This window comes from Rousettus aegyptiacus, unplaced genomic scaffold, assembly GCF_014176215.1.
Source record: "Rousettus aegyptiacus isolate mRouAeg1 unplaced genomic scaffold, mRouAeg1.p scaffold_m13_p_14, whole genome shotgun sequence".
NCBI lineage: Eukaryota > Metazoa > Chordata > Mammalia > Chiroptera > Pteropodidae > Rousettus > Rousettus aegyptiacus.
The window spans coordinates 40033578-40060305 of record NW_023416289.1 but is presented as its reverse complement, the minus strand read 5'-3'; the positions used below and the strand labels follow the sequence as shown (position 1 = coordinate 40060305).

The following is a 26728-nucleotide window of genomic DNA, read 5'->3' as shown; positions in this document are numbered from 1 at the left end:
TGGTATCATATCTTTTTGAACATCTGAAATATTTATAATACATTGTATATTTTACATTTGTATAGACAGGTATATCAAATGAAGAAGGTGAAGGAAGGTCAAAGTACTAAGCCCCATTCTCTACATTGCTCTCCATCCCCACCCACACCCCCAAGCCATCAGACAAGCTACAGCAGCTCTGGTGTTAACTTCTGTGGAGGCTCAACAAGAGAAAAGATCATGTTGTGTCTGGCACAACAGGAACTTAGGTTTCCTGGGAGATATTGACTGTGATTTTCACATAACTCAAGCATGAGTAAGCTGTAACTTCAATCACATGGCAGGCTCTAATCTCCTCCCCATGTCTTCTCAGATATTCCTCTTATAGGCTGAGGTTTGCAGTATCATTTTCTAGGTAGGGAAAGTGAGGCTTAGGTAAGACCCAGTTATTTATTTGCCCAAGACCACAGAGCAAGGAAATAAGTGGGGTCTACAACTGACCCCACTTACAAACCACCCCCCCCACACACACACTAACAGCTTTTGACCAAACAGCTTTTTATTGAAAGACCATAACATAAAAGCAAGCTGAGGAAGGGGGGATATAAGATGGGGACCCTCCCCCAGACTCGACTCTGATTCCCATGAACCTCAGGGAGGAAAACAAGGAACCCAGAGAGGAAAATAAAGGAAATCCTGAACAATCAGGCTAGCCGTGCCTAGGCCCAGATGCTGTGTCAGAGCCAAGGGCCAAGGAAGGAAGGAAGGAGGGACACTATCTGCCAGCTATTTGCTGAAGTCCACCCGTCCAGCCTGCCTCAGGCCTCCAGGAGCTTCCCCAGGAAGCGGAGGTTGAGGATCTTGAGCTGTTCATCAGGGTCCATGCGGACGATGCCATCCTCACCATCGATGCTCAGCAGGACACCTGTGGCTTCCCGATCCTCACCCAGGATCACCTTCACCTGAGGAGGGGGCACGGGGTCAGGCTCCACGTTAGCAGCTCAATGCCTGCCCAGCCCCTTGCCACCCCTCTTACCTTGTTGTTCTTGGTTGGGGTTATGGGCTCTAGGTGCTCACTGGAGATACTGACGACCTTCTCACTGTCCTTCAGGTACACGGAGCACATGCCTCCCTGGGGGTGAGGAGAGCCTGGTCAACCTATCCTGCTTCTAACACAGGACTGATGCTCACACTTAGGGGATGCAGGCTCAGGGCTCATTCTAAGAAGGCATTTTCCCAAGGTGACACAGGAAAGGCCAACGCTGGGCCTAGTTCCAAGGCCTGGAGCCTATGGTGAGCAAGAGAAGTACCAGAATGAAGCTTAGGCCAAAACGGGAGCTGCTTCTCAGGTACTTAACTTTTCATGTCCCAAACATGCTTCGGCTTCTTCCCCACACTTGTTCCTCCTCCTGGGCCCGTCTCAGGGAAGGCCCTAGGGTCCCCAGTCCCAAACCAGAACTCTGGACCTTATCTTAGATCTTTCACTGACAACCTCCAGCTCTGAGCTCTGTCCATTCTGCCTCCTAAGGGTTTCTCCTCCCTCCCTCCCTCTCTCTTCTCTTCCCCAGACCCTGTAGGGCAGCCTGACATCCCCCGGGCTCCCAGCCCTGAGTCTCACCATCCCTAATCCATCCCAGATAGGGTAACACAGTGAATTAATTCCAAATCACAGATCTGATCCCTGCTTAGATTCCTCCATGACCCCCCAAGTACCCTCAGGATACAGTCTACATTTCCCAGGCTGGCATATGACCTGTCCCCAGCCACTTCTCTGGCCTCGTCACCTTGGCTTCCACCTTGGTTATTTATGTTTCAGCCATAATAAACATAATTGGCTCCCCAAATGTGCCAGGCTTTCCCTCACCTCTAGGCCTTCACAAATCCCCTCTATTTGGAACACAATTAACCCCTTCCTCAGCCACTTCTCTTGGTTTATTCCTATTCATTCTTCAGGTCTTGGTGCAGATGTCTCCTTTCCAGGAAGCCCTCTCTGATCCCCTCCAAAACGGGGTATAAAGGTGCCTTCTCTGGGTTTACATAGCTCTCCTTGGCCTCTGAGCTTCCTGCATCCCAGTTCTGGCCACTTGGGCTGCCATTGTCTGGGGACATGTCTGGGGACACTGAGGACATGTCCCACTGGAATGTGAGATCTTGAGAGCAGGACCTGGGGCTGTCTTGGTCTCTGAGGTTTGTTTAATTAATTCAAATACTATTCGGCGGAGGATCAACAGTCTAGGAACAGTCTAGTCTAGGAACTAGGACTACTTAGAAATAAAACACAGGCTTAGTAATTAAAGAATCACACTAGGGTAAACTAAGCTTTTAGGCAGGGGTAGAGTGCATGAAAAAGAATTTCACGGACCTTTAAGAGCTAGACCTGAAATAGCCTAGGAGCTTACCTGCAGGATGAGTAGCAGTTAACTAGAAAAAGACTGGGAGGGAGGAATAGAGTTCTAGACAGAGGAAAGCGATGAGCAAAGGCCCCAAGAGGCTGGAGGGAACTTGATGACTGAAAACCAGAGATACCAGTAGTGCTGGAACAGGGACAGCCCAAGGGCTGTAGGTACCTGGTGCTAAGCCAAAGCCTAGCACAGAGGTACCCTCAGTCCATGTAACTGATCTGAGGTGTTATGTCCCACAGTAAGCACACTCCTGAGTGCCAGTCACTGTTTCAGGCAACTGTAGTCCCAGCTGTGAGCATGACAGGCAAATCCCAGTCTTGTGGAACTTACATGCCAAACCTTTATACATCTCTCTTTCCAATTATAAATGGTACTGGAAGATCTAGTTAGACAATTAAACAACAACAACAAGAACAACAGTAACCACAGAGATGGGAGGATGACTGCCCACCTACAAACCTGGGTCCCACTTACCGTGACGCTGCGGATGACACCTGTCTGCCCCACCACCTGCGTATCCAGGTAGGTGTCCCGCACCTTCACCTGGATGTCAGTGGTTACCCAATCACTAGAGTTCTGCTCAATGCCTGAGCCTGGTGTGTGTGGGTTGTAGCCACCGGGGGACGGGGCTCCGGGTGTCATTGGACTGTAGCCAACAGGGCTTGGGCTGGGACTGGCCTATAGGGGAAAGAGGGACAGTGTTGTTGGGAACAGATGGCATGGCTGTCCTTATAGGCCCGAGGCCCATCCTAGCCCAACACCTCCAAGGGCATGCCAGCTGACCAGCACCTGATAGGCCATGGGCGAGGGCGTAGGGTGGTAGCTGGCAGGAGAGTGAGTGTTCTGGTAGCCAGCTGGGCTTGGCGCCACCTGGTGGTAGCTCTGGGGACTGGGGCTGGGCTGGTAGGAGCCCTGAGGAGAGGGGGCTGCATAGGGGGAGAACTGATCTGTGTTGTACCTGTAGCGAAAGGGAGCGAAAAGGACATTTGTTGGAGATGGTGGGGAAGAGGAGACGGTGGCAGTGGGGAGGGGTTGGGCAGAGGCTGCTTGGCCTGTGGACTCACATGGCTGGTGTCCCTGGCGTTTGTGGGTTGTACTGTGGGTTGACCTGTGGGGATGAAGGGTCTGGATAACCAGGTGTTTGGGGATTGGGGGTACCCCCGTAGGCCTGTGGGGATGGGGTGGGCTCGTCGTCAAAGGCATACTCGTATTCTTCCTCAGCCCTGTTGGGGAAAGAAGTCTGTTGAGAACGACTGTGGTGATCACGACAATGTAAGAGATGCATCTAGAATAGCACTGTAGCCAGGCAAATGGAGGCAACTTCATCCTTACAACAACCCCATCCAGAGGCCTCCACTTCGCTGGGAGTCAGAGAGATGAGGCTGCCAGCCCAGTCACACAGCCCATCACATAACCAAGGTCATGTATTGTCTCCGAGTCCAGGTTTTAACTACAGCATGCTGTTGGGCTCGGATTGGAGAGATTACTTTGCCCCTAGCCATGCTGACTTCCCAGAACAGCCTGGGGCTGGGAACAGAATTCAGTGTGGGCCATACAAACCCCTCTACTCCCCAAACAACCACATAACCACGCGCACACAGCACAAACCCCCCGTTGGCTCAGGGAACCCTGTTACCCCCAGCTCTCAGTCCTCACCGTGACGGCGTGTTAGGATTATTGGGGTCCCAGGCCCCACTCTGGGCAGGAGTGCGACTGCCATCATGCAGGGGTGTCTGTGAGCCATAATGCGGGGTGCGGCTGCCTGGAATGGGAGAAATGCATGTGCCATTAGCTCTGTCCTGCCTCCAGTTTCCTCCATGTCACCCTTCTTCCTTGGCCCCTGGGGAGCACTCACCATCCTGGAGAGGTGTCTGAGAGCCATACATGGGCGTGCGGGAGCCAGAGCCATACATGGGCGTCTGGGAGCCATACATCGGTGTCCGCCCATAGGTTGACGTCATGCCACCAGGGCGCCGTGAGCCCCTGTGGACACAGAGAACTAGTGGGGTGAGTAGGGCCTTCTCACCACCCGACAACCCCCTTTCAGCCCTGGCCGGCCCAGCCCGTACACCGTGGTGAGTCGCTGACGGTCCACAGAGATGGTCTGGCAGGTGGAGTGCAGCTCCACGCGGGCAGTGGACTCTGTGGCATCCTTCACCACACCAATGTAGCCTGGTGGGGAGCAGGAGGTCAGCCTGGGGTGGGCTCTCCTTCATCGTGCCCCTCCCCAAGCCTCCACATGGTCTCACAGGTCACCTTTGTAGGGCCCCTGGGAGATGCGCACAGTCTGGCCGATGAGCTCATTGTCTCTCCGCCCCCGGCCCCTGCTCATGCCACCGCCACTGCCACCTGGGCTGCCAAAGCCACCGCGCTGACCTGGGGAGGGAGAACATCGCCAGTCCCCAGGGCTGTACCCACCCCTCACGTGCTGAGCCTACAGCCAGCGTACCCTCAAACCCCCTCTTCACCTGCTTCACTCTCCCCCTCCCCTACTAGGTTAGGAGCCTCCTCTGGACTCCCCCCACCGGAGCCCGGGGCTTTCCCATCACGGCCCTGAGCACCCTGGGCTGTCACTGTGTGGTGAAGTCTGGTCTCCGGTGGGCTGTGAGCTCCCTCCTGCTGTATCTTCATCATGGCTGAGCCAGCCCAGAGCAGGCACTCAGTGAGTGCGGGCTGAACAAGCGCTCTCCCCCAACCCCCAGACACATCCCTGTCCCGACTCCCCCTCACCTCCAGCGCTGGGGTGCATGGGGCTGCTGATCCGGGGGCTCATAGGAGCAAAGCCACCCACGGTGAAATTGGTCACATCTCGGGGCTAGAGAAGGGGCGAGAGCTGCACTAGCAGGCAGGGCCTGGCTGACAGGCTCCCAGCCCCTGTGCCAAACTGCTTGCCTGTGTTTGGGAACAGCTCTTGTTTGAACCTCCTGGCAGCCATTCCTCCCTCCTTCTGGTGACAATACCTCAACTTCCCTTTGGTGAAACTGCCACCACCCCTATGCCATTGTGGGCCTGTCAATCAAGAGGCCCTGGCCTCCCCTGCCCAAGGAGAGGGACTGAAATGTGGCAGTCAGGACACCTAGTGACAACAAAACTGCATGCCCTGCAGTTCATCGTCCCACATGCAGGGCCCTGAGGAAACCACCTCCTGGTCCCAGCCACCCAGGTCCCCGGCCTGATTTCCTTCCTGACACCTGGTTCTGTACAGCCTTCCTAAAAGTGCCACCTCAGGGCCTTTGCACTTGCTGGTCCTCCGAGATATTCATGTGGCTCTCCATCCCATCATTCACGTCTCTGCTCAAATGCACCTCTTCAAAGAGGCATTTTGTTAACTTCCTCCATCTAAAGCAGCAACCTATAGTTCTCTATCTCATCCTTTATAAATCACGGTATTAAAAAATACCAAAACAATAGGGAAAAAACTAGGAAAACTTTCATTATAAATGCCAATTAGACATTTTACTCTTCAATGCCAATAAGCTTCTTTTGGGCTTTCTCATAAAGTAATGTAGAATGAAAGTGACATATACTAATAATGTATTAGAGTACATGTTACATAAAACTGCTTTACTAGTAATATTTGGTCTTTCAACGATAAAATTCAAATTTATGAATTCATTACAGAAAAGTAACAAGAAAAAAATAACTACTGTGCTTTTTTAATTAAAACAAGTTGGATATCAAGTTTATATACCTCCCATTTAAAACTTATGGGTTTTTTAAAAAAACTAAACAGACGGGAACAGGTTTTTACCTGTTAATGGTTTAGAGCAGCAAAATAAGTTTAAACTTCAAATTCCAAATAAAAAACATCGGAATGACCCATGCAATTTTGTAGTAGTTTTAAAATAAACACATCTCCAGTAGAGCGAGCCCCCTCCTTTGTGGCACCCCCTTCCCCTCCTTACTGCTTCCCACAGGGGCAGCATGTACACAGGTCCAGCAGAAAATGCGCTGCTGGCCTCCATGGCACATCTAACTGTCTGCTAAGGAAGGCTGCTCAACACCACTGACAGTCAACTGCAACAGAATTGAACTTTTAAATAATTGTTTTTGGTCATCAGATTTTATAAAATTTAAAATAGGTATATGTTGCCTCCAAACTATTTTGGATCATTTTATAACATTCCTAAACGAGATAGTACCCTCGCGGACATATATTACCCAAGACAAAACTCACTTAAGGAAAGAAATCAAATTAAGGAAATGGAGTCAGAGGAACCGAAGCAGGAATTGTAAGTAAAGCCATCAAAACCCATGATGTAAGCCCAGCCACACGCTCGAAGTAAATAACGTCATAGAGGAACGTACTATATCATTGTAAGTCAAAGATGATCACAAACGTCAACCATGCAGACTGTGGAACAAAAGTAAATACTTCTACTTGAACATGGCTGTGTCTGATCTTCTCACGACTTAACTGTATTCTAGAAACACCACTGCTTGCACTGTCACATTATATCCATTTGCCTCTAGTTCAACCAACCCCTAAGCCTCTTCATTAAGTGAATGAATAATAACATTTACCAGATTAATGAAAAATATAAATCAGCAGATCTGTTCTCTCCCTTTCTGAACCAATCCTTCTTTAAAACACGGTAATAAATAAAATGCTTAGGCTTCAAAGACGTTCTCTCTCAGGCAGCGGGCAAAACACAAAAGTAATTACATCTACTAAGGAGAACTGGAAATAAGGTATAGCCCGAAAAACAAAGAACAAAGATAACAAAGTTATCTTGAAAATAAAGCCATGGCCCCTATTATTCTCTATCTCCTTCTGTTTTATTTTTCCTCACAGTGCTCGTCATTACCTCACGCTGCATGTTCCACTCTGTACATATTTATCTATCTGTTCATCTTGGGAGTAGCGGCTCTAGGACAGTGGTTTGTCTCCTGTTCACTGCTGTATCTCCAGTGTCTGGCACCTAACAGGTGCTCAATAAAACCAAAAGAATCCAACATTTGGTAAATGGCTCGGAATCCCAATAAACCTCTTCTTCACATTTTGCCAAGGACCTAACACTGACATCTGCCCTTCTAGTCCTCCACAAGCCCATCCTGGTTACTCCTGGGGTAAGGGAAGGTTGGAGAGCTGAGCCAGGTACCCAACGAACAGGGTGCCACCATGCCCACCTCACCTTTGAGCCCCCAGCCAGCACCAGGTGACGGGTCTTGCAGACAAACATGCCCCCATTCTCCACCAGTTTCTTGCAATGCAGGAAGGCGAAGCTGCGGAAGAGATGGCGAATCTCGCCCTCCCGGCCCTGGAGGAAAAAGGGCTGTCATTCTTGTGGCCTTGCCCTACCACTCCTCTTTGAAATGCAGCAGACGGGCACGAAATCATACTCACCGAGTGAGGGCCGTCAATGACCTTGACAATGTCTTTCACATGGATGTTGTTCTGTTCTGAGTCCAGGGCCACGGCAAAGCGGTTGTCCTTCTTTCGAGTCACAGCCTGGTGCCTGACAGTCACCACCTTCCCATACATGTTCAGTACCTGCAGAGGGAGTGGGGGATGCTGAGGGATGAGAGTGGCCAGAGTGACATGGAGCAGGGCTTCCCTAAAGTGGGATGATCCTTCCTTGCAGGAGACTGCAGGATGTCTGGGGCAGGCGGTGTCAGAGTGCTACCCCGTAGGAACGGGGTCAACCAAAAATGTTCGCTGTAATTTGAGATGAAACTGAACCCCCTGACTGAGCATCGGGGACCTAAGAGATTGGTGAGGGGGAATAGATATTAACATAATAGCTAAAGTTTGTTCACCCATCATTCTGTACCCAGGCCTCAAGCCAAATCTTCACACAAGCTTTCACTGAAGCCTCAAAACCCCTCTGAGCTGGATGCTGTTGTGATTCCTGGCTTACAGAGGGAGTTTCTGGGCAAGTCAGTAGTCCAGGGCAACATGGCACCAAAGCAACAGAGTTGAGATGTGAATCCTGAGCCCAGGGTCCTAAACACTATGCGTGCGTCTCCCACATCAGTGGGGAAGTGGTAAGGGGGAGGAGGGCACCTGCAGCAGCCGGTCCTTTAGCAAGCACAGAATGCTAGGGTATATCTGACCTTGGTGATTCATTCACAACAAATTAAGTAGATGCTGCCATTACCTTCATTTTACAGGGTGGGAAACTGAGGCACAGAGAAAGTAACTGACTTGCCACTTGCCCAATATCATGTAGCCAGCCACAGCTGACAGAGGCAGGTCTGCAACCCAGAGCAGTCTGGGCTCCTAGCTACCATGTTCTGCCACACCCCCAGGATGAGGAGCTCGAGGGAGAGGAAGCCCCCAAGAGTAAGCCCTGTCACTAAGTATGGCACACTCACCTGGAAGGTCTCCCGCTCCAGACGCACAATGACACCCACAGTCTGAGGGTCCAGCTGCACCAGCTCCCCCCATTCATGCTGGCCCCCAACATCCACACCTGATGCCGTCTCCGAGCAGAGCTGCAGGTCCCGGGGGAGTACCTTCAGCTGCCAGGAGAAGAAAGGGTGAAGCAGGGTCCAGGTGGCTCTCCTGCCAGGGTCACCTCTGGGCAGTTCCGCCACACTCCCACCCTCCCCCCTACCTCGTGCATGGTGAGGTCAGAGAAAAGAATGACGAAGTTCTCCTCCACTCGCACAATGAGGCCTGTGTCACCCTCGAATCGGCCGGCAATCACCTTCACGTGGTCCCCCATCTTGAAGTATTTCCGAAGTTCCTGGGCTGGGAACTCCAGCATGTCCTGGGGATTGAGTGTGGGGACAATGATCAAGTGAGGGGGAAGCCACCGCAGCTCACCTGCCTTGCCCGTCTTTAGCATCCACTCAAGTTCTTGGAAAAGATCCTGGCCAAAACCCATGCAAGGCTGACACCGCCCAACCACAGACCACCTGAGGCCACCGGGACAATCCTCGGAATGCCCCAGAGATAGCTGGCCTCAGACAGGATATCAGCCTAGACAACCACACAGAGTCAGCCTGTTCCCAGACATGACACCACACTATACGCCACCTCATACTCACCTGGAGACAGCCTCACCCCAGACACACTATGCTAACCTGGGCAAGCCCTCACTTAGAAACAGACACACAGACACACACATACACCCAAGCCAACTAAAACTGAGCAGCTGCCCCAGATTACCCATGGTCCCGTCACACCCTTGACCCAGCACGTGCAACTGGGCAGCAGGAGTCCCACCTTGAGGTCCTCGTGTTTAGGCATGATGGTGATCTTGTTGCCATCCACGCTGAGGATCTTGCCCTGCAGGTTGATGAGCTCACCCTCACACACCTCCACATTGTCCCCAGGTTGGAAGTTGTGCTCCCGCTCCTTCCCTGCAGAGACAAAAGGCGTACGGCTTTGGGGGATGCCTGACATGAAACACCCCCTCCTCTGTGGCCTAAGTTACAGATGGGAACAAATACCTGTGCTCTCAGTCACCACCTCCAGGTCAATGCCCTCTGGCTGGTCCTCAAACTTCTCCAGCTCCGAGAGTGTGGGCTTCACACCCTCTGTGATCTGAGCCCCAAGAGACGAGGGGGAGAGGAGGAAGTGGACGAAGGTCAGTGTCACAGCCCAGCTAAGCAGGCCAGAGAGACCATGAGAATTATTCCCCAAGGGACATTCCTAACTAGAGGATTACCTGGGATAAATTCAGATTACCCACTGCTCTGGGGCCTGGGCTGCAGCTGGGGAGAAAGCCTGGCCTCCCCACTCCCCACTGCCATTAGCGTGACCCGCTCTGGGTCCCTCACCACAGCAGACATGGCGAAGCTCTTGAACAGAAAGCCCTTCCGGCTGTAACGGTTCCCCTCAAAGATGAGGAAGTCACCATCGGAGGCAACATCGCCCCCCAGGGACCTAGGATTTTGTGTAGGACAGAAGATTGGTAGGAGGTTAAGAGGAGAATCTGCTGAACATCAGTGTTCTCTGACAGAGCGGGGAGAGGACCGAAGGATGACCGATTAGAGCCACACCAACCCACGGCCTCCAGGCAGGAGTGACCTCTCTCACAGAGCCCAGAGGCCCGCCTCCATGGAGGGGTGCATGGCTCCTACCGCCCTGCTTTACTTCTTCACCACAGCACATGCCACCCTGTGGTGAGCCACTTGACCTGTCTCCCTAACCAGAACGGGAGCTCCAGAGAATCACGCGCTTAGTATTGTTTAGTCAGTTTCCTCTGGAGCAGCGCCTGCACATCATCCACACTCTGTCAACACCAGCTGGCTGAAGGATGGGACAGCTGACGGTCAGGTCATGGAGTACTAGGCCTGGGCCTGGTCTGGCCGACCACGGCCTCACTGACTCCTCCCCAAAGCCTGTGACACCCCTCATTTTCCAGGGGCACACGGGGATGAGGCTTGGACAGGACGAACCATATGGCCTTGCCAGTGAGTCGGAGTCAGATTCTCTACTGGCCCTGCACGTGTGATGGGGGGAAACTCAGTTCCTGTCTCATGCATCCAGAGTGGGGAGGGAAAACCTTGCCCACTCCCAAAAAAGGAACCGGTGGAGCTCCTGCCGCTCACTTGATTGCCTTCTCATTCACAGGGTGAATTCAGGAGAGGGCTGAGCATGCTCTGCTAGGCATGTCAGGGAGGTGAAGGTCACTCTGTTTTGCTCTCTGCCACACCATAAGGGCAGGCCCCAATTGGGTGGAGACCAATGGTGTAAATGGGTCCAATTCAGGCATGGGAAGTATTAGCCAGGTTCTTGGGTCCAGACTGAAAGGCACGTTCTACAATCCAGACAATGAAAGCTGTCTGGCTGATTCGTGACAGGTTTTAAAACAAGATCAGAGGAAAAGTATCTCACTTCTCCACCTCCTCCTCTCCTGCCCACCCTGCTGAAGCCCATGCTAGGCCTAGAATGCTGGAATCCTTGGGCTGCCGTGAGCTATATCCAGGGAGGGTAAGGGAGCATCCTGAGAAAAAGATGATCTATACCCCCGTCTTGGTTGCCCAGGCATCAGGAGGTCAGGGAAAGAGACTTTTACAAAGCCTGACACATTGAAAAATCCCACTCAATATGTGTGATACCACTAACCACACTTAACTACATGCAAAGTGCTACTCTGGACACACATGCATGTTGCTTCATTTAATTCTCACTACGGTCCTAGGAAGGAGGAGTTGCCATCAATCTTTGTAATCAGAGGAAACTCAGGCATAGGGATGTTAAGTAACTTGGCTGAGGCTATAATGCCAGTTAATCTAAACCTGTCAGGGGTTCACCCCTGTGCCGGAACCTGCAAAGGCACATTCTGTACCACAGCTCTGGGGACCCAATCCAGGCAATCCCCAAAACCACTCACCTGATCTTCTCGGCATCAAACAGCCTCTGTGGAGGCCGCTTAAACTTCTTCCTTTTGGCAAACCAGTCTTTCTGTGGAGGAAAAGGGGCAAGGGTGGGGAGGGTAAGAGAGAAGGGCTTGGCCACCAGCAGGGATCAAGCATTTCCCTCTCCCCTACAGGCAGCCCGTCCCCACAGTACCAAGCTCATGCGGGCTTTGATGCGGTCGTAGTCAATGCGTGGGATCATCTTCAAGGAGATGGTGTTTTGGCTGGGCTCCACATAATCCACCTGAGGACAGTCAGCTGGTCAGGAAGACCCCAGCCCTTCCTCCCTGACCCCAGACACGGGAAGGGCAAGGAGATGCCAGGAAGGGTAAGGGACAAAGGGTGATGAGGAAGATCGGCCTGTCTCCCCACTGCCTGCCTGACACCTCTACTTGGACATTTAAAAGGTCCCTCAAACCCAGCACAACCACAACTGACCTCCCGGTCTCCCCTGCACCTGCTCCTCTCCCAGTTCTCTCCTGTTCCACTGTGCCTTCCGCTCAGGCACACACCTGGCAGTCGGTCTTAATCCTTTCCTTTCTCTTACATCCATATCCAATCTGTCAGCAAATCTTGTCAATGCTGCCTTCAGAAACTCCAACCTCTTTCCCTTCCTCTGCTACTCCAACCTTGGTCATGTCCCACTATCACTGGCCACGATTACCATGGCATCACTGGTCTCCCCATTCTTGTGGTCCCATCCAATCTACTGAAGGAAATGCTTTCTTGTGAGGAACTGTCCCATACACTGTAGGATATTAGCAGCATCCTTGGCGTCTACCTAGTAGATGCTAGAACCAACTCTCCAGTTGAAATAACAACAACAAAAAAAATCCAAAAAATGTATCCATACATTGCTAAATGTCCCCTGGGGGCAACGCCTCCCTGCTTGAGAACCAGTCACCAGAGTAATGCTGTTAAAAACAAAGCCACGCTGTGTCCCTTAGAACCCTCCCATCTTACTCCAGTAAAAGCTGAAGTCCAATGGCGGGCCTCCCTGAGCTCATCTCCTGCCACCCTGACCCTCACTGACTCTGCTTCAGCTAGACAGTCTTATCTCACATATTGTTCCTTCTGTCATAAGATGCTTCCCCAACAACTCCACATGGCTCACTCTCTCACCTCCTTAGACCTTTACTCAATACGCTTTGATTGCACACAGAAGACGGTCATCCATTTCCTATGTGTGCACAGTACACTCCAGGCTCTGCCTCACCTAATCTGAGTGGGTGCTGCTCTCTGCACCAGGAAGGGGCTGGGAAGAGCAGAAGGAAAGGAAAGGAGGAGCGAAAGGAGGAGCAGAAATGTGAACTAGAGTCTGGGCCCCTGCAGCCGCCCCGCCCCGCCCCGCCCCCAGGCACCTGTGCGATGTCATCCTTATAAATGCCCCGCTTGAGGCGGACCCAGGATTTGGGTTTCAGGTTGGCCACTTCCTTCACCACTTTGAGCACGTCCGTCATCTCCTTGATGGGTACCATCTGCTGGTTCCAGTAGCCAAGCCGCAGGTTGCCCACACCCTCGATGGCCTGCTTCACATGGGTCTGCTTGTAGGCCTCCACGTATATGTAGCCCTTCACGTGCTCTGGTGCCACTACCGACTTAATCTGCAGGGGCTGTAGGCCAAGCCCAAGGAAGGAGACAGCAAGACACCACTGCTAGTAACAGTAACAACTGCTGCCTGGCAGTCTCTCTTCCAGGAATGCATTCCACAGAAACATGTTGGCTCAATGACATAGACACAAGGATGTTCACAGAAGTTATTTACTAGAGCAAACAAACAAGATTGGAAATTTTAAAATGCCCCCAAAAGAGGGATTTGTTAAGTTATGGCTTAACTATACCATGAAATACAATGTAGCAGCAAAAAAAAAAAAAAAAAAAGTCAGATGAATCAATGTAGTGACACAGAGATCTAACATGTATTACGTGTAAAAAACAATTAGAACCAAAGAGAGCTGGAGTGGCTATACCAATAGCAGACAAAACAGAATTTAAGACAAAAATTGTTAGTAGAGATAAAGAACATTTTATAATGATAAAAGGGTCCATCTGTCAAAAAGATATGAGAATTATAAACATATATGAACTTAATAACAGAGCCTCAAAATATATGAAAGAAAAATTAACAAAAATGAAGGGAAAAATAGACAATTCAACAATAATAATCGGAGACTACAGTACCTCACTTTTGTCAATGGACTGAACAACTAGACAGGTGAACAAGGTAACAGAACACTTTAGTAACCCTATAAACACATAGCCCTAACACACCCTTGCAGGTGGAACACTCCATCAAACAACAGGAAAACATTCCTCTCAAGGCCACACTGAACGCTCTCCAGGATAAACCACTCGTTCGGCCATAAACAAGCCTCACTAAATGTAAAAGGGCTGAAATCATATAAAATGTATTTTCCAACCCCATGAAATGAAATTAGAAATTAATAACAAAGAAATTCAGGCAATTCACAAATATGTGAAACACACTAAGTAACCAATGGGTCAAAGAAGAAATCAGAAGAGAAATTGGAAAATATTTTAAGATGAATAAAAACAAAAACACACATACTAAAACTTACTAGAATACAAAGAGAGATATGCTCGGAAATAAATTTATGGCTGTAAACACCAACTTAAAAAAAGAAAAAATCTAAAATCAATAACCTAACCTTCTACCTTAAGAAACTAAAGAAGAGAAAACCCAAAGCAAGCAGAGGGAAAGAAATAATAAAGATCAGAGTGGAAGTAAGTAAAATAGAGAACAGAAAAGCAATAGAGAAGTTCACTAAAACCAAACATTGGTTCCTTGAAAAGATTAACAGATTTGACAATCATTTAGCCAAAATAAGCAAGAAATAAAAAAACTTCAATTACTAAAATCAAGACTGAAGAAAACACATTATTCCAATCTTACAGGATTATAAGGCAACACAAAGGACAACTGCTTGCTAACAAATTAGATAGCCTAAATAAAATGAACGTTTTTCACAGAAAGATAAACTATCAAATCTGACTCAGAAAGAAACAGAAAATTTTAACAGACCTGTAAGAAGCAAAGATATTGAATTAGTAACCAAAAACCTTCCACACACACAAAGACCAGGATAGATGGCTTCGATGGTAATTCTACCACACATTTAATTTATTAATACCAAACCTTCACAAACTCTTTTTAGATGAGTAAACATTTCCCAATTCATCCTACGAATCCGGTATTTCTCTGACATCAAAACCAGACAAAAATATCATAAAAAAACTACAGACTAACATCCCTTATGACTATCAGATGCAAAAACCTTTAATAAAAAGCAATTTGTTTCAGCATTGGTTGTGACAGTGAAAAATGCAAACAACCTTGTGTTGACTAAGCATGGAAAGATGAGTACGCCATTGACAAAAGGCTTGCTGCAGAACAATACGCACGTAACACCACTTTGTTAAAAAAAAAAAGAGACACTTTTTGACATACAGAGAACTAACCAACAGTAATTATTTGTGAAAAATGGGACCTGTATATAGAGAGATTTGTGATTTTACAATATACATGTACTGCTTTGGTCAAAAAAAACCCAAAAACAATAATCAGAATGATGATTCAGTTAAATGGGGTCAGTAGAATTTTCCCAGGGCACAACACAGAGGTTTGTGCATATTTAAAACCGTGATCTGCAACCGTCCACTTGGTCCCACTGACACACACTCACTGTGTGCGCAGGTAAAAGCAATGCTGATCACGAAGTCATATTAAGTGAAGGAGTTATCAGCCTAGACGCAGTTACAAGCAGCCCCACGTTTCATGAATTTTGAGGACACCATTCATAAGGCCTGCTCTGGTTCCAAACTAAGGATTATACCTCTGACAACATTTATTGAACACAAGCTGCTGGACAAGTCCTGGCTGAGAGCTGAACATGTCCAAAGATATTTAATCCTAATGATGCTGAGGGGCAGGCAAGAGGCCCAGAGAGGGGAAATGGTTTGAGTGAGGTCACACAGCTAGGAAGCGGCAGGGCCAGGATGTAAACCCTGGCAGTCTTTAAGAAAAAAAAAAATCTTTGCCCTTAATTGTGTGCGGGTGGCATTACTTTGTGTTTTGTGTGCTGAGTGAGCCCTGAAGGGACAGGGACCAACCAGCTCTGGCATGAACATTGCTATATCCTCAGTATCTCCCAGTGCAGGGACCAGCCCAGAGCAGGGGCTCAGGAAATGTTTGATGACTGTGTGTGAAAGAGGAAATTCTCCAGACGAGCCTATCCCTGACCCCCTTAGCCGCACTGTCCTATCCTAGGACTCTCTCCCACACAGTAAGAGGGTGATGGCTGCCCAACAGGGTTGGTGAACGGGCAGAACTCACTCAAGCAGAAAAGGTTCAGGAGGCGAGATGGCTGATTTCCGAAGTGAACCCAGCCAGGAAGGCAGAGAGTGCGAGGACAACAGTTCTGCCAGGCATGGAACGCTTCAATCCAGGGAATGGTCATTTGGGGGCTGAAGCAGATCACTTAACAAGCAGTGGTGCCCCTGAACCTATACTGTTCCTCCCTCTGAGCTTTGGCCTGTCCCTCACCCCCAAGACGCCTGCCTAGGCTTACCGTGTCTGTGAACTGGTAGGCAATGAACTTGCGCATCAAGGAAATGGCTGTGGCGCGTTCCTCCCCAATCTAGAAGAAGAAAGGCAGACTTAAGAAAGAGGATGAGATGGAGGGCAGGACATGGGCAAGGGGGCAGGAAATAGTCACAGGAAAGGGTCATTGGGCAAGAAAGATAAAGTAGGACAAAGAGGAAGAGAGAGGGAGAAATACAGAGCAAGAGTGATGGATGGCAATAAAGACAAAGGTGGGAGATACTGAGTGAAGGGGAGGAGAGGGAAGGAAGAGGGTGAGGGGAGTGAAACGGATAGAGAGGCAGAAAGAGAAGGACCAAGAGGCTGAAAGGCCAAGGGACCTAGGACAGACACATGGACAGTTCTCACAGACAAGGCCGTGTCCCTCATTCCCATGCCTCTGCCAGGCCGTGAGGCCAGAGAACACACCTTACATTTGACAGTCCACAGATTGGGATCCCTAGACAGGAGAGGAAAAGGAAGACCCTTAGTGAAACTGACTCCTCGCCGTGAAACACCCATCTTTCCTCCCCTCACTCCGCACCCTCTCCCCTCTTCATCCTTCCATCCATTAAGCAGAGCGGTGTGCCCTCCCACACACCGCTCTGCCTGTGTGACTGTGTCCTAACTTCTTTTGGGGAGCGACCCATTGGGCACATTACCCAAATATAGTACAAGAGTCCCACCTCAGCCCTCCTGTCCCACCTCCCTTACTTGACTCCTGGGAGCAGCTGCTGCTGGGTGATATCGTCGGAGAGCTCATCGGACCCTCCATACACCCTGGAGAGACGAGGGCAAGTGGGAAACAGAAACCGTCAGACTACAGACCCTTCCCACAAAGGGACCACCTGCCCCGGCCCTCCGCCGGCCCACCCCACCCCCTTACGTCTCTCCCACAGATGACTTGGCGTATTTCTTCATGTAATACTCGCCCAGTTCTTCTTCTCGCTGGTCCCTGGGATGTGAGGCGGGAAAGGAAACATGAGCCAGAGGTTGAAGAGAGGGGGTGACCCGACCTGCCCCCAAATCTCCCGTGGGCACCAGTCTCATCACCTTTCCCCTCCCTATTTACCTCCAGAGGTTCTGTAGGCGGCGAGCCCCAGAACGGTCTTCATCCAGGACAACATTATCAATATTGGAGGCTGCAAATAAATAAATAAATAAATAAATAAGGGCAGATGGAATGAGTGAGAGGCAGTGACAAGCAGGGGCCTGGAGGAAGTGGTGGGGCTGGGAGGGCCAGAGGCAGGCCCTGGGAAGAAGGTTCCTTGCTGCGGAGACCCAACCCTCACCCTCCTACCCTGTGCTGCTTAGCATTACGCTTCTCACGAAAAGACTTGGGGGTGGGGCCCAGCCACTGGGGACATCCAGCTGTTCCCCTGAACTCCATCCCTGCCCCCAACATTCACATGCACGAGCGCGCGCGCGCGCGCACACACACACACACACACACACACACACACACTTTCCCAGGCCAATCACTGCTGGAGACCTGGCCCCAGACCCCCCGACTCTGGACCCTAACAGGATTGGGGAGAGGGAGGGTACCAAGGGCAGGAAGGAGGAGATGTCAGGATATGGGAGGAGAGTTGGGGAATCAGAGTTTCCAGATTCTTACCTTCAATCTCTTCTACTTGGAGGAAGTGGAGGTGGTGGTGGTGGTAGTGGTGGTGGTGGTGGTGGTGGGCGAGGGCAGACAAAGTATGAGCCAAATTATAGCAGCGAAATCAACCAATGGGTTGGGGGAAGGGTAAGGGACACAGGAAGGTTGAAAATCAAAAGTAAAGGCCAGGCACTAGGTGGTTGGGGGAGAAGCCGAAATGTATGAGGCACACAGAACGGAAAATAACAGGGAAGGGGGCACTGGCCCAGGAAGTGGGGGGTATCTTGGGACAGAGCCCACCCACCCTATAGCCCCAGAAGGGATTCATTGGGGCCCTGGGATCCCGGAGTCCTCTCCCCATAACACCCACCACCCCACAGCCCCCGCCCCCCAACTCATGGGCCTCAAAGGAAAAGGGTGCAGAGCCGATCTCTCTGGCAACGACAGAAAGAAGCGAGGTGAGGCGGGTGGGGGTTGGTGTGGTGCAGGGCATGGGAGTGGGGGACGGGCTCTCCAGACCCTTTTGGTCCGTGGCCCCCAATGGTCTTCCAAAGGCGGGGCCCACACACACCTTTCTCTAGAATGTCTTCTGCTCCGTCCTCCCACTGGTCCTCATCCTCATACTCATCGTCTACATCTGAAACACGAAAGCCAAGTGGTCAGGGGGCAGCAGGGACAAAGGGGATCTCATAACAACAGTTCCAGGAAACCACCTCTGGGAGATGGACATGATACCCCCCCACCCCACCTTATAGATTAGGGTGCCGCAGCTCAGAAAGGTGAGGGCCTCACCTAAAGCCATGGAGCTGCCCAAGCAGCTGGGTCAGGTTTCCCATATAGATCCACCTGACTTTGTGTTATCCCTTCCCCTACCCCCACCCAGACCCATCTTCAAATATAAGATCTAAATGAGCGAGCAGAAAAGTTCCTTCTCCACTATCAAGGGAAGGAAGACAGGTATGCAGGTTTTTAAAAGACAGAATTCGTGGATGGTTGATTTTATTCTTTTCTTACATTTATAACGGCTAACATCTACCAAGAGTGTACTGGGTGCCCCGTCCTGTGCTGAGCACTTGCCACAGATTTGTCATTGAACCCTTCCACAACCCTCCGGGAGGTACCATCACTGTTCCAACCTCACAGGAGGGGCTCTGATGTTTGGAGAGGTTCTCTAACTTACCTGAGACTCTCAGCTGGTACCTGAGATGCAGCCTGCCCCCAGGGTCCAGCACTTAACCTCTTTGCTACGTTACACATACGCTTTGGTGCACATCAAATATTACACTAAAAACTAACACCACAGTGATACCAGCACACAACGAAAAAACCAAGTGTACAGGCGACGTAAGTGTACAGCAACTTTCCCGCCCTCTTCTAACCCCAGTATCTCAGTCTAGACACTTCTTGTCTAGAGATAATCTGTGCCACTATTCCCACCCCCCCACATAACTTTTAACACACTGTCTGTACCTTCTTTTTCTAAGCAATAACGCTGGCCTGCAGCTCTTCCATAATAAACAGCACGTGCCTCATATACTATCTGATTATCTGCCTTGTAATTCATTTTACTAGGCCATTATCACCCATGGACATTTAAGCCACTGAACATTTACAACTGCAAACAGGATTATAAGTGTCTTTGTTCTTATGTCTTTACATACCTGGGTGGGCTTAATTGTGGGATGAATTCCTAAACAGGAACTGCTGGATATAGGGGTCCCGCATGTTAAGTGTTAGGGGGCACTGCCACGGATGTAGCCTACCAACAGGCAGTGCCCAACACACCCACCACCAACACATGGGTGTCCCACGTCCTGGTTGGATGGCATGTTATCCATTCTCTTGATCTGGGCCCATCTGCTATCTAAGACTGTTCTCTAAGCAAGAACTTCCTGCCCCTCAGCCTTTGAGAAAGGGCCAAAGCTCTCTGAGAGTGAGGGACACCCAGAGCATCTCTTGCCCCTCTGCTCTCTTGTTTTCCACTGGGGTGAGAGGGTCCCTAGAAAATGGGGGACAGTGTTCCAAGTCACTCCCCTTTACATGGCTGTGGGGAAAACAAGCACATTCGTCTACGGCTAGTGGGAGCATCAACCAGTGTGACCTTTTCAGGGGCCAATATTTGGCCAGAGATATCAAAAAGCTTTAAAAACATATATATCCTCTTTGCCCAGCAATTTGACATGTAGGGATTTACCATGCAGACAATCCGCAGGGCCTAAGTTAGATGAAAAAAACTACATCTTCATTTTCACTAATCTCTAATTGAAATTTAGCTTTTCCATTAATTATGAACGATGGCAACAAACCACAACAGGATTAGCAGTGAAATCTGAAATTTTCATACACACTTCAGCAGCAGAAAATCTCAAAATATCATCCACTCATTGCTACTTCAAAATTAGATTCTTACCAGACCTGCCCCCCAAAATCCTGTTATTTAAAAGTGTTAACAACACATATGTAACAATTTTCTTTTAATAGTTTGATACTGTATTTCAATATAATTGTTCCCTTTGGAATCCTGTATTTTTGTTCTGTGCATTTCAGAATATGACTCTCAGAAGGTGTCCACAGACTTTACCAGACCACAAGAGGCCACAAAAAAAGTTAAGAAACCTTGGTCTAGACAGTAACTTCTCTGTGTGTGTCTAAACATATGTGAAGATGTTCACAGCAGTGCTGCTTATGATGCTAAAAAACATAAACAACTTCAATATTCGACAGGAGATTAAATAAAACACATTATAGAATGGAACACTATGCAGCCATTGGAAAAAATTGCTATTTCGATGATGATGATGATGACGACAGCGGCCAACATTTATTGAGCGTAGGTGCCAAAAGTTGTTTCAGAAAACTCTTCACACTAATTCATTTAACTTACACTATGTTATAGCCACCTCCACAAACGTTGAGTAAAAAAACGCAGTTTACAAAACTGCCTATATAATGTGGGCCTACAGAATATACATAAATAACTGCCCTGTTTTCTGAGGGCCTACTCTAAGCCGGGCAACTTTGGGTTCCCATCAATTTGATGTGCTTTATAGGCACGTTCCTTCAAATCCTCAAACTACCTCTGCTGGAATAGAAAGAACTGTTTGTCACCCTTGTACTAAAGGGGCAAGACGCTGTGCGAGACAAGAGAGAAGAGCAGAGCCAGGCCAGGAGGGACCCAGATCTGTCACCCTCCATTATCATGTCCTATTGTCTATTTCTAGGTCATCTGAGTTTTCCATTATAAGCACAAGTTGTGAGTTTAAAAAAAAAAAAATGACAACGGTATTATGACTGTGTGCTTTAAAAGGATCTATCTTTTAGAAATATATACAGAAATATTTTGGGGGTAAAAGTCATATATTTAGGATTTGCTTCAACATCATCCAGTGGTGGATAGGAGTAAGGAGAAATAAGCAAAACAGTCAGTATTAAGCTGGTAACTGCTGATGCTGGGAGATGGTACAGGGGGGCTTTGTGTATCCATTATTGTGCATGTTTAACATTTACCAAACACTTTTTTAAAGTACATTCAGGAAGTGAAACTGAAGGTATATAAGTCCAGCCTCTGCTCAGCACTTGCCATCCCTGTGACATACCAGCCTCATCTAAAATGAAGCCACCATGGCGGGGTTTCTTGGGGGGCCGGTCATCATCTTCCTCTTCCTCTTCCTCATCATATTCTTCTTCCTCTTCCTCCTCCTCTTCTTCCTCGGGCTCTTCTTCCTTCTCACTGCCTGCTGCACTCCGCCGTTCCTCCTCCACCTGCAGGGTCAGATAGGGTTGGTACACCACAGTTTTGTACCCTCAAGTCCAGACACCATGCCCCCCAACCCCAATCTGACCTCAGCTCTGCCTGGCCAAACACAGCCCCCTGTGCTCTACATACACACCCATTCACTCCAGCCAGGCCTCTCTAGCCATCCTATCCCAGCGAGAGCACCATCAACCACCCAACCAATACCAGGGGGCTAACCCAGACTCCCCCCACCCCTTTGTCTCCTTGCTAGCCTCCACCTGACCTTGAAATTGTATAGCTCTATGAGGCTTGGCCCTTGGCCCTTGTCTCTGCACTTTATACCTCCCCAGGCCATCTCGCCCACTCCTTTGGCCGTGGAAGACATCTCTGCGTCAATGACCTCCATATCTGTCTACAGTGCTCGTCAAGGTCATTAACCACCTCTTGTTGCTAATTCCATGGACATTCTTTGGTCCTTACGTATGACACACTCATACCACTGACCACTCCCTCCCTTTAGAAATGCTCTCCCCTTGGTGTCTGTCACATCAAGCTCTCCTGACTTTTCTCCAACCCCTTTGGCTGCTCCTCTGCAGGCTCCTCTTACTCTGCTTGCCCTTCAAACACTGGCTTCAATCACAAGGCTCAGTTTAGGGCCCACTTTGCTTCTCCCTCCGTGCACTCTCTCCCTGGCCATTTTACCTTCTACAACCTCAGTTCCTCTCTCTGCAGAAGACACCCTTGTCTGTCTCTAGCCCTTCATTTTTCCAGAACTAAAGCCCCCCATGTGCCAGCATCCCCTTGGATGCCTCTGGGCTCTTCATACCCATCATGTCCCCTAGAACTGTGCTGGCCTTCTCTAGCTCCCATCGGGCACCAAATTCATGATCTTTCTACTTTTTGAACTTCACCTCTCCAATCCATCCCTTCTTCCCCATCCCCACAGCCCCAAGCCTAGGCCAGAATGTTGCCCTCTAAAACCTGAATCCTTACCGCAGCTTCCTTTCTGGTCTCTTGGCCTCTAATCCCTCTTTTTAAACCAGTCACAAAAGGCAGTGATCCATACAAAACCATGTTCACTCAACCGCAATCTTTTCCTTATTAACTTTATGACTTCTTCCTATGGCCAAATCAGCACAACCCGTTTATCTGATATTTTCTTTAAATTCACTCACATTTTAATTTAATTTAAAAGAGTAACTTTTCTATGTTTTGAAATATTTCTGAAGTAAAAACTTCTTAAAGTTTAGCTTGTCATAAATAGAAAGTAATCATAAAGACACAAGCAAAACAATGCTAAGTCCCAACACGATAATGTTCCTAAGGCCTGTCCTCCCTGATAAACAGAGACTAGCAAATTTCAGAAAAGTGTTCCAGACATGTAGCACCAAAGTGAAACTCTGTCCCTGACCCAATCAAAAGACAGGACATGAAGTGAACTGAAAAGGAAATAGTTTTCTCACTAAATAAATTAATGTGGCTGAAAGTGTTATACTTATTCCACGTAAAAGCACCTCTCTTCATATCCTCCCCACCCTAGAATGCACCCTATAATTTTAGAAAACCATGACCTAAAACATGAATCTGATCATTTGCTTCCCCGCTTAAAACATGTCTACAGCTTCCCTCAGCCCTTAGGTAAAAAACAAGCTCCTTAGCAGCCCAAACTGGAAGCGCACACTCTGCCCACTGCCTCCTTCTCCCTCTTAGGTTCTGGCCACACTGAACCACACTCTCTTGTACTACACTCTCTTAGCACTGTCCATCATCCATGCTGGTCCTCTGTATAAAAAGCCATTCTGCTCTGCCTGTTGCTCATACTTCAATCAAAATACCCTCCCCTCCAACAGTCATGCCTGTCCTCTCCCCGCCAGGAAAAGTCAGGCACATCCTCTGGGCTCACAACCTTCTGGGATTCCTCCACCATAGCACTGACAACTGTGAGGCCCCTGAAGGCGGGGCCCAGGATATTATTTCAACATCACCCAACCCAGGGCTGAGAACGGATGACTTAAAAAATATTTGCTTAATTCATAATTCTGGCCAGCCCACAAAGTCCCACATTTTAATGACTCAAACTACAACAGGAGCATAGCCTGATTTCTAGAAACCTTGTCATCACACCCCTGGTTCAGTCCCAGCAAAGCCTTCTTTCCAAATCTGGCTCCCCACTCCCTGAGAGCTCCCCTTACTATCTTTGTGTTACTTCAGGACTTGAACGTGCTCTTACGCCACCCATCCTCAGCATTCCCCCTCCACCCCTGTCCCTCTGTTTATGAAACTGTCCACCCCATAACGGAAGGCTCCAGGAGGGAGACAGTGATCCCAACATAACAGGAACTCAAGGAACACTTGTCAAAAATGAATGAATGAAGAGGTTACTAGGGCTGAAAATAGTGAACCAGCTGATCCCCTGAATGTATTTATTATTTACCAATGTGGCTCATTTTTTACCATCCCTGTCTATCTATAGGACCTTCGAGGACCATGCTAACATTTGGCTGCTTGAAAAGCCCATCCAGTCCTATCTCTGGCAGTGAAGACAGGCTTCATACTGCACTCCTGCCTCACCTAGTGACAGCAGATGAGCCAGCCCAGTATAGTGTTAGAGATGTGAGAGTTGCACCATGAAAACCAGACTACCCCAGACAGGAAAAGGAATCAGGGATCTTGGTCTCATTATCACTAGGGTTTAACCACAAGCAGTGTCCTGAAGCCATGAGTCAGAGACCAAGAACCTAGCACTACAGCACGAAGAAAAGGCTCTTCCTGGCAATCCTCCCACTTGCCCCGCACCTCCACCACAATATCCTAATTCCTCCAACTCTTCTCTGGAAGCTGATGACTCCCCGGTGGGCACAAGGAATGATAATCACATGCCTACAGAGGGCAAGCAGGCAACACTGAGAACTAGAGCACGTAAATAAGTGGGGCAGTTCCAGGGAAACCCACGCCACTCCCCTTCTAACTGTTTTCCAGAACACAGGTATATGAAAATTTTCCTTTTCTTAAATCTGCCACAAGACAGGCATGATGACAAACAGCAACTGACATATTCTGGGAACTGAAGAAAATTCCCAATTCTAAAGAAGGATGCCACTTTTTCGGCAAAGAGCGAGTGTGTAGAACAATCCTGGGTCTCTGGTTGCTGGCTCCTTCCATTTTCCCAGAAAAGCAGGAAATCTTGATTTTTACATGAAACCGCCCTTACAAGTGTAGGTAGGTAACTTAGAAAAATAAATTTTCATTTCTGTAGGTCAAATGAGACCCCTATAACCACAGTGTCATCTCTTCATTGATTAGTTTCTAACTGTTGTCTACTAAACTCCATGAAAGCAAACACCTGGCTTGTTCCACTCTCCCTCCAACACCTAGGATGTATCTGGGACACAGTGTAGATGCTCAAACATTTGCTCAACAAATGAGTAAAGTCAGAAATAAATAAAAGAGGATAACAGTGAATAAGAGAATATTTTAAATCAGATATATTCCAGAAATGTTTGATATTTAGTTCCTAAAACAGTGCAAAGCCAGAGTGATTTTTTCAAAACATTAGATCACATCCCTCCTTTGCTCAAAATCTCATGGCTCTGACTCGCTCAGTTAAGAAAAAATTCCTCAGCACAGCCTTCAAGATCCTATATAATTTGGCTCCTGTTACTTCTTTGCTGCACTCACTCTGATCCAGCCAAATTGGACTCCTTGTCACTTTTTGACCACCGCAGACATGCTGCCGATTTTGCACTTGCTGGTCCCTCTAACTGCAACACTCTTCTTCCCTATATGACTCGCACTCTCCCCTCCCATAAGTCTTTTTTCAAATGTCACCCACTCAGACTCACCTTGATCATCCTATTCACAATGCAACAAGGACCCCCATTCCCATTCTCTCCTTTATTTTCCTCCAGAGTATCTTCTAACTTACTAAATGATTGACTTATCAGTTATGTTTCTTTACATTCACAAGGGCAAAGATTCTTAAAATGTTTTGTTTACTGGTATAGCCCAAGGACAAAGAATTGTGGCTAGCACATAGTAGGTCCTAAAAATATTTTAGTGAAATGACTGCGCATACCTGAAAGTAAGAACTAACAGCGAGTGCTTACTATGTGCCAGGACATCACTTGTCATTTCACCATACCTGCAGCATCCCTGGCCTCCAGCACCTACCCCTCTGCTTGATTTTGGGCTTGCCTGCTTCTCTCTCCCGACAACCTGGAAGCTCCCAAAGGCCAGAGCTCACTCTAATCGCCTCTGAGCTCCCCAGGGGCCCTTCTGCGCTGCTCCTGCCTGCTCCCCTCCCCCCACCCCCACGCGCAATGCCACCTTAGTGTTCCAGCCACAGACCTCGGCCTCCTCGCCGTCACTGCTTCGCTCGCTGTCCTCCTCAGAGAAGTTGCTGTCCTCGCTGTCCGACATCTTCTGCTCTTGCAGGAAAAGAAAGCTGCCTCAGCGCATCCCACAATCCCGAACGCCACCCCAAGCCTCAGTTTCCCCGCAGGTTCCCCGAGAGAAGAAAAGCCCCTTGGCGCACTTCCGGCAGTCTCGTTCTGGCAACCGTGAACCCGAAAGGGGACTCCCTTACGCCACCTGCTAGACCTCCAGAGTCCCTGAATCCGGTCTCTGCACCTCCCTAGCTCCCGAGGACCCTCCGAGCCTGCTCCGTCAGTGTCCAACAACCCCTCACCGCCCCAGTCCCACCTCCGCTTTCGGCACCAGCTGCTGTTCACACGACGCCTGGCTGGGACTGACGTATCCTCTCGCGAGAACCAACCCGTTGGCCTCCCCTAACGCGAGATTTCCGGGGTCGTCCCCGCTACGCACTTCCAGGCTGCCATCTTGAGAGTGGCAGAGCTGTCTTAATGTAGGGCTCAGAGCCGACATCTTGGGGAGGGTCAAATGGTGGGAAAGTTATTTTCCCCTGGACCTGGCCTTTTCGAGCTGGGAGTAAGAACTTGAAATTTAGTCCAGACAACTAACGCGGTGTGCCATGCCTTGAGGGGGCTGAGAATTTGCAAGTAATAGCAAATTAGCAAATAAATCATGCTTTATTTCATGGACCCTCTAAACAACAGTCCCCAACCTTTTTGCTC

The 26728-nt window shown here is 49.1% G+C and overlaps 1 protein-coding gene across 3 annotated transcripts; it reads right to left on the bottom strand.

Moving 5' to 3' along the window:
* Positions 1-520: 520 nt before the first annotated feature.
* SUPT5H (SPT5 homolog, DSIF elongation factor subunit) lies at positions 521-26405 on the bottom strand. 3 transcript variants are annotated; one of them, XM_016166813.2, is made up of 30 exons: positions 26337-26405; positions 25983-26057; positions 21496-21661; positions 18471-18536; positions 17915-17926; positions 17369-17438; positions 17183-17251; positions 17011-17076; positions 16726-16756; positions 16286-16354; positions 13058-13309; positions 11851-11940; positions 11672-11742; positions 10113-10218; positions 9783-9876; positions 9556-9692; positions 8942-9097; positions 8700-8846; positions 7729-7875; positions 7517-7642; positions 5112-5196; positions 4638-4757; positions 4451-4553; positions 4237-4364; positions 4038-4143; positions 3446-3604; positions 3171-3339; positions 2856-3059; positions 1016-1111; positions 521-941 (listed from the first exon to the last, which is right to left on the bottom strand). In XM_016166813.2, exons 2-30 carry the CDS (start codon positions 26052-26054, stop codon positions 798-800), a joined length of 3261 nt encoding a protein of 1086 aa, XP_016022299.1. In that variant the 5' UTR covers positions 26055-26057; positions 26337-26405; the 3' UTR covers positions 521-797. The 3 variants fall into 3 exon arrangements, with proteins under 3 accessions (XP_016022299.1, XP_016022301.1, XP_016022302.1); XM_016166815.2 differs by having other exon boundaries at positions 26226-26347; XM_016166816.2 differs by lacking the exon at positions 17915-17926.
* Between the last annotated feature and the right edge of the window lie 323 nt (positions 26406-26728).

Bases quoted from the DNA above. Each gene is read 5' to 3' on its own strand.
- SUPT5H (XM_016166813.2), bottom strand. From the start codon at position 26,054: ATGTCGGACAGCGAGGACAGCAACTTCTCTGAGGAGGACAGCGAGCGA. The intron at 21,662-25,982 runs GTCTGTGGCTGG...CTGACCCTGCAG, and splicing joins GTGACGGCGAGGAGGCCGAG to GTGGAGGAGGAACGGCGGAG. The intron at 5,197-7,516 runs GTGAGGTGGGCA...CCCCTTCTCTAG, and splicing joins TGCTGGCTGGGGGCTCAAAG to CCCCGAGATGTGACCAATTT.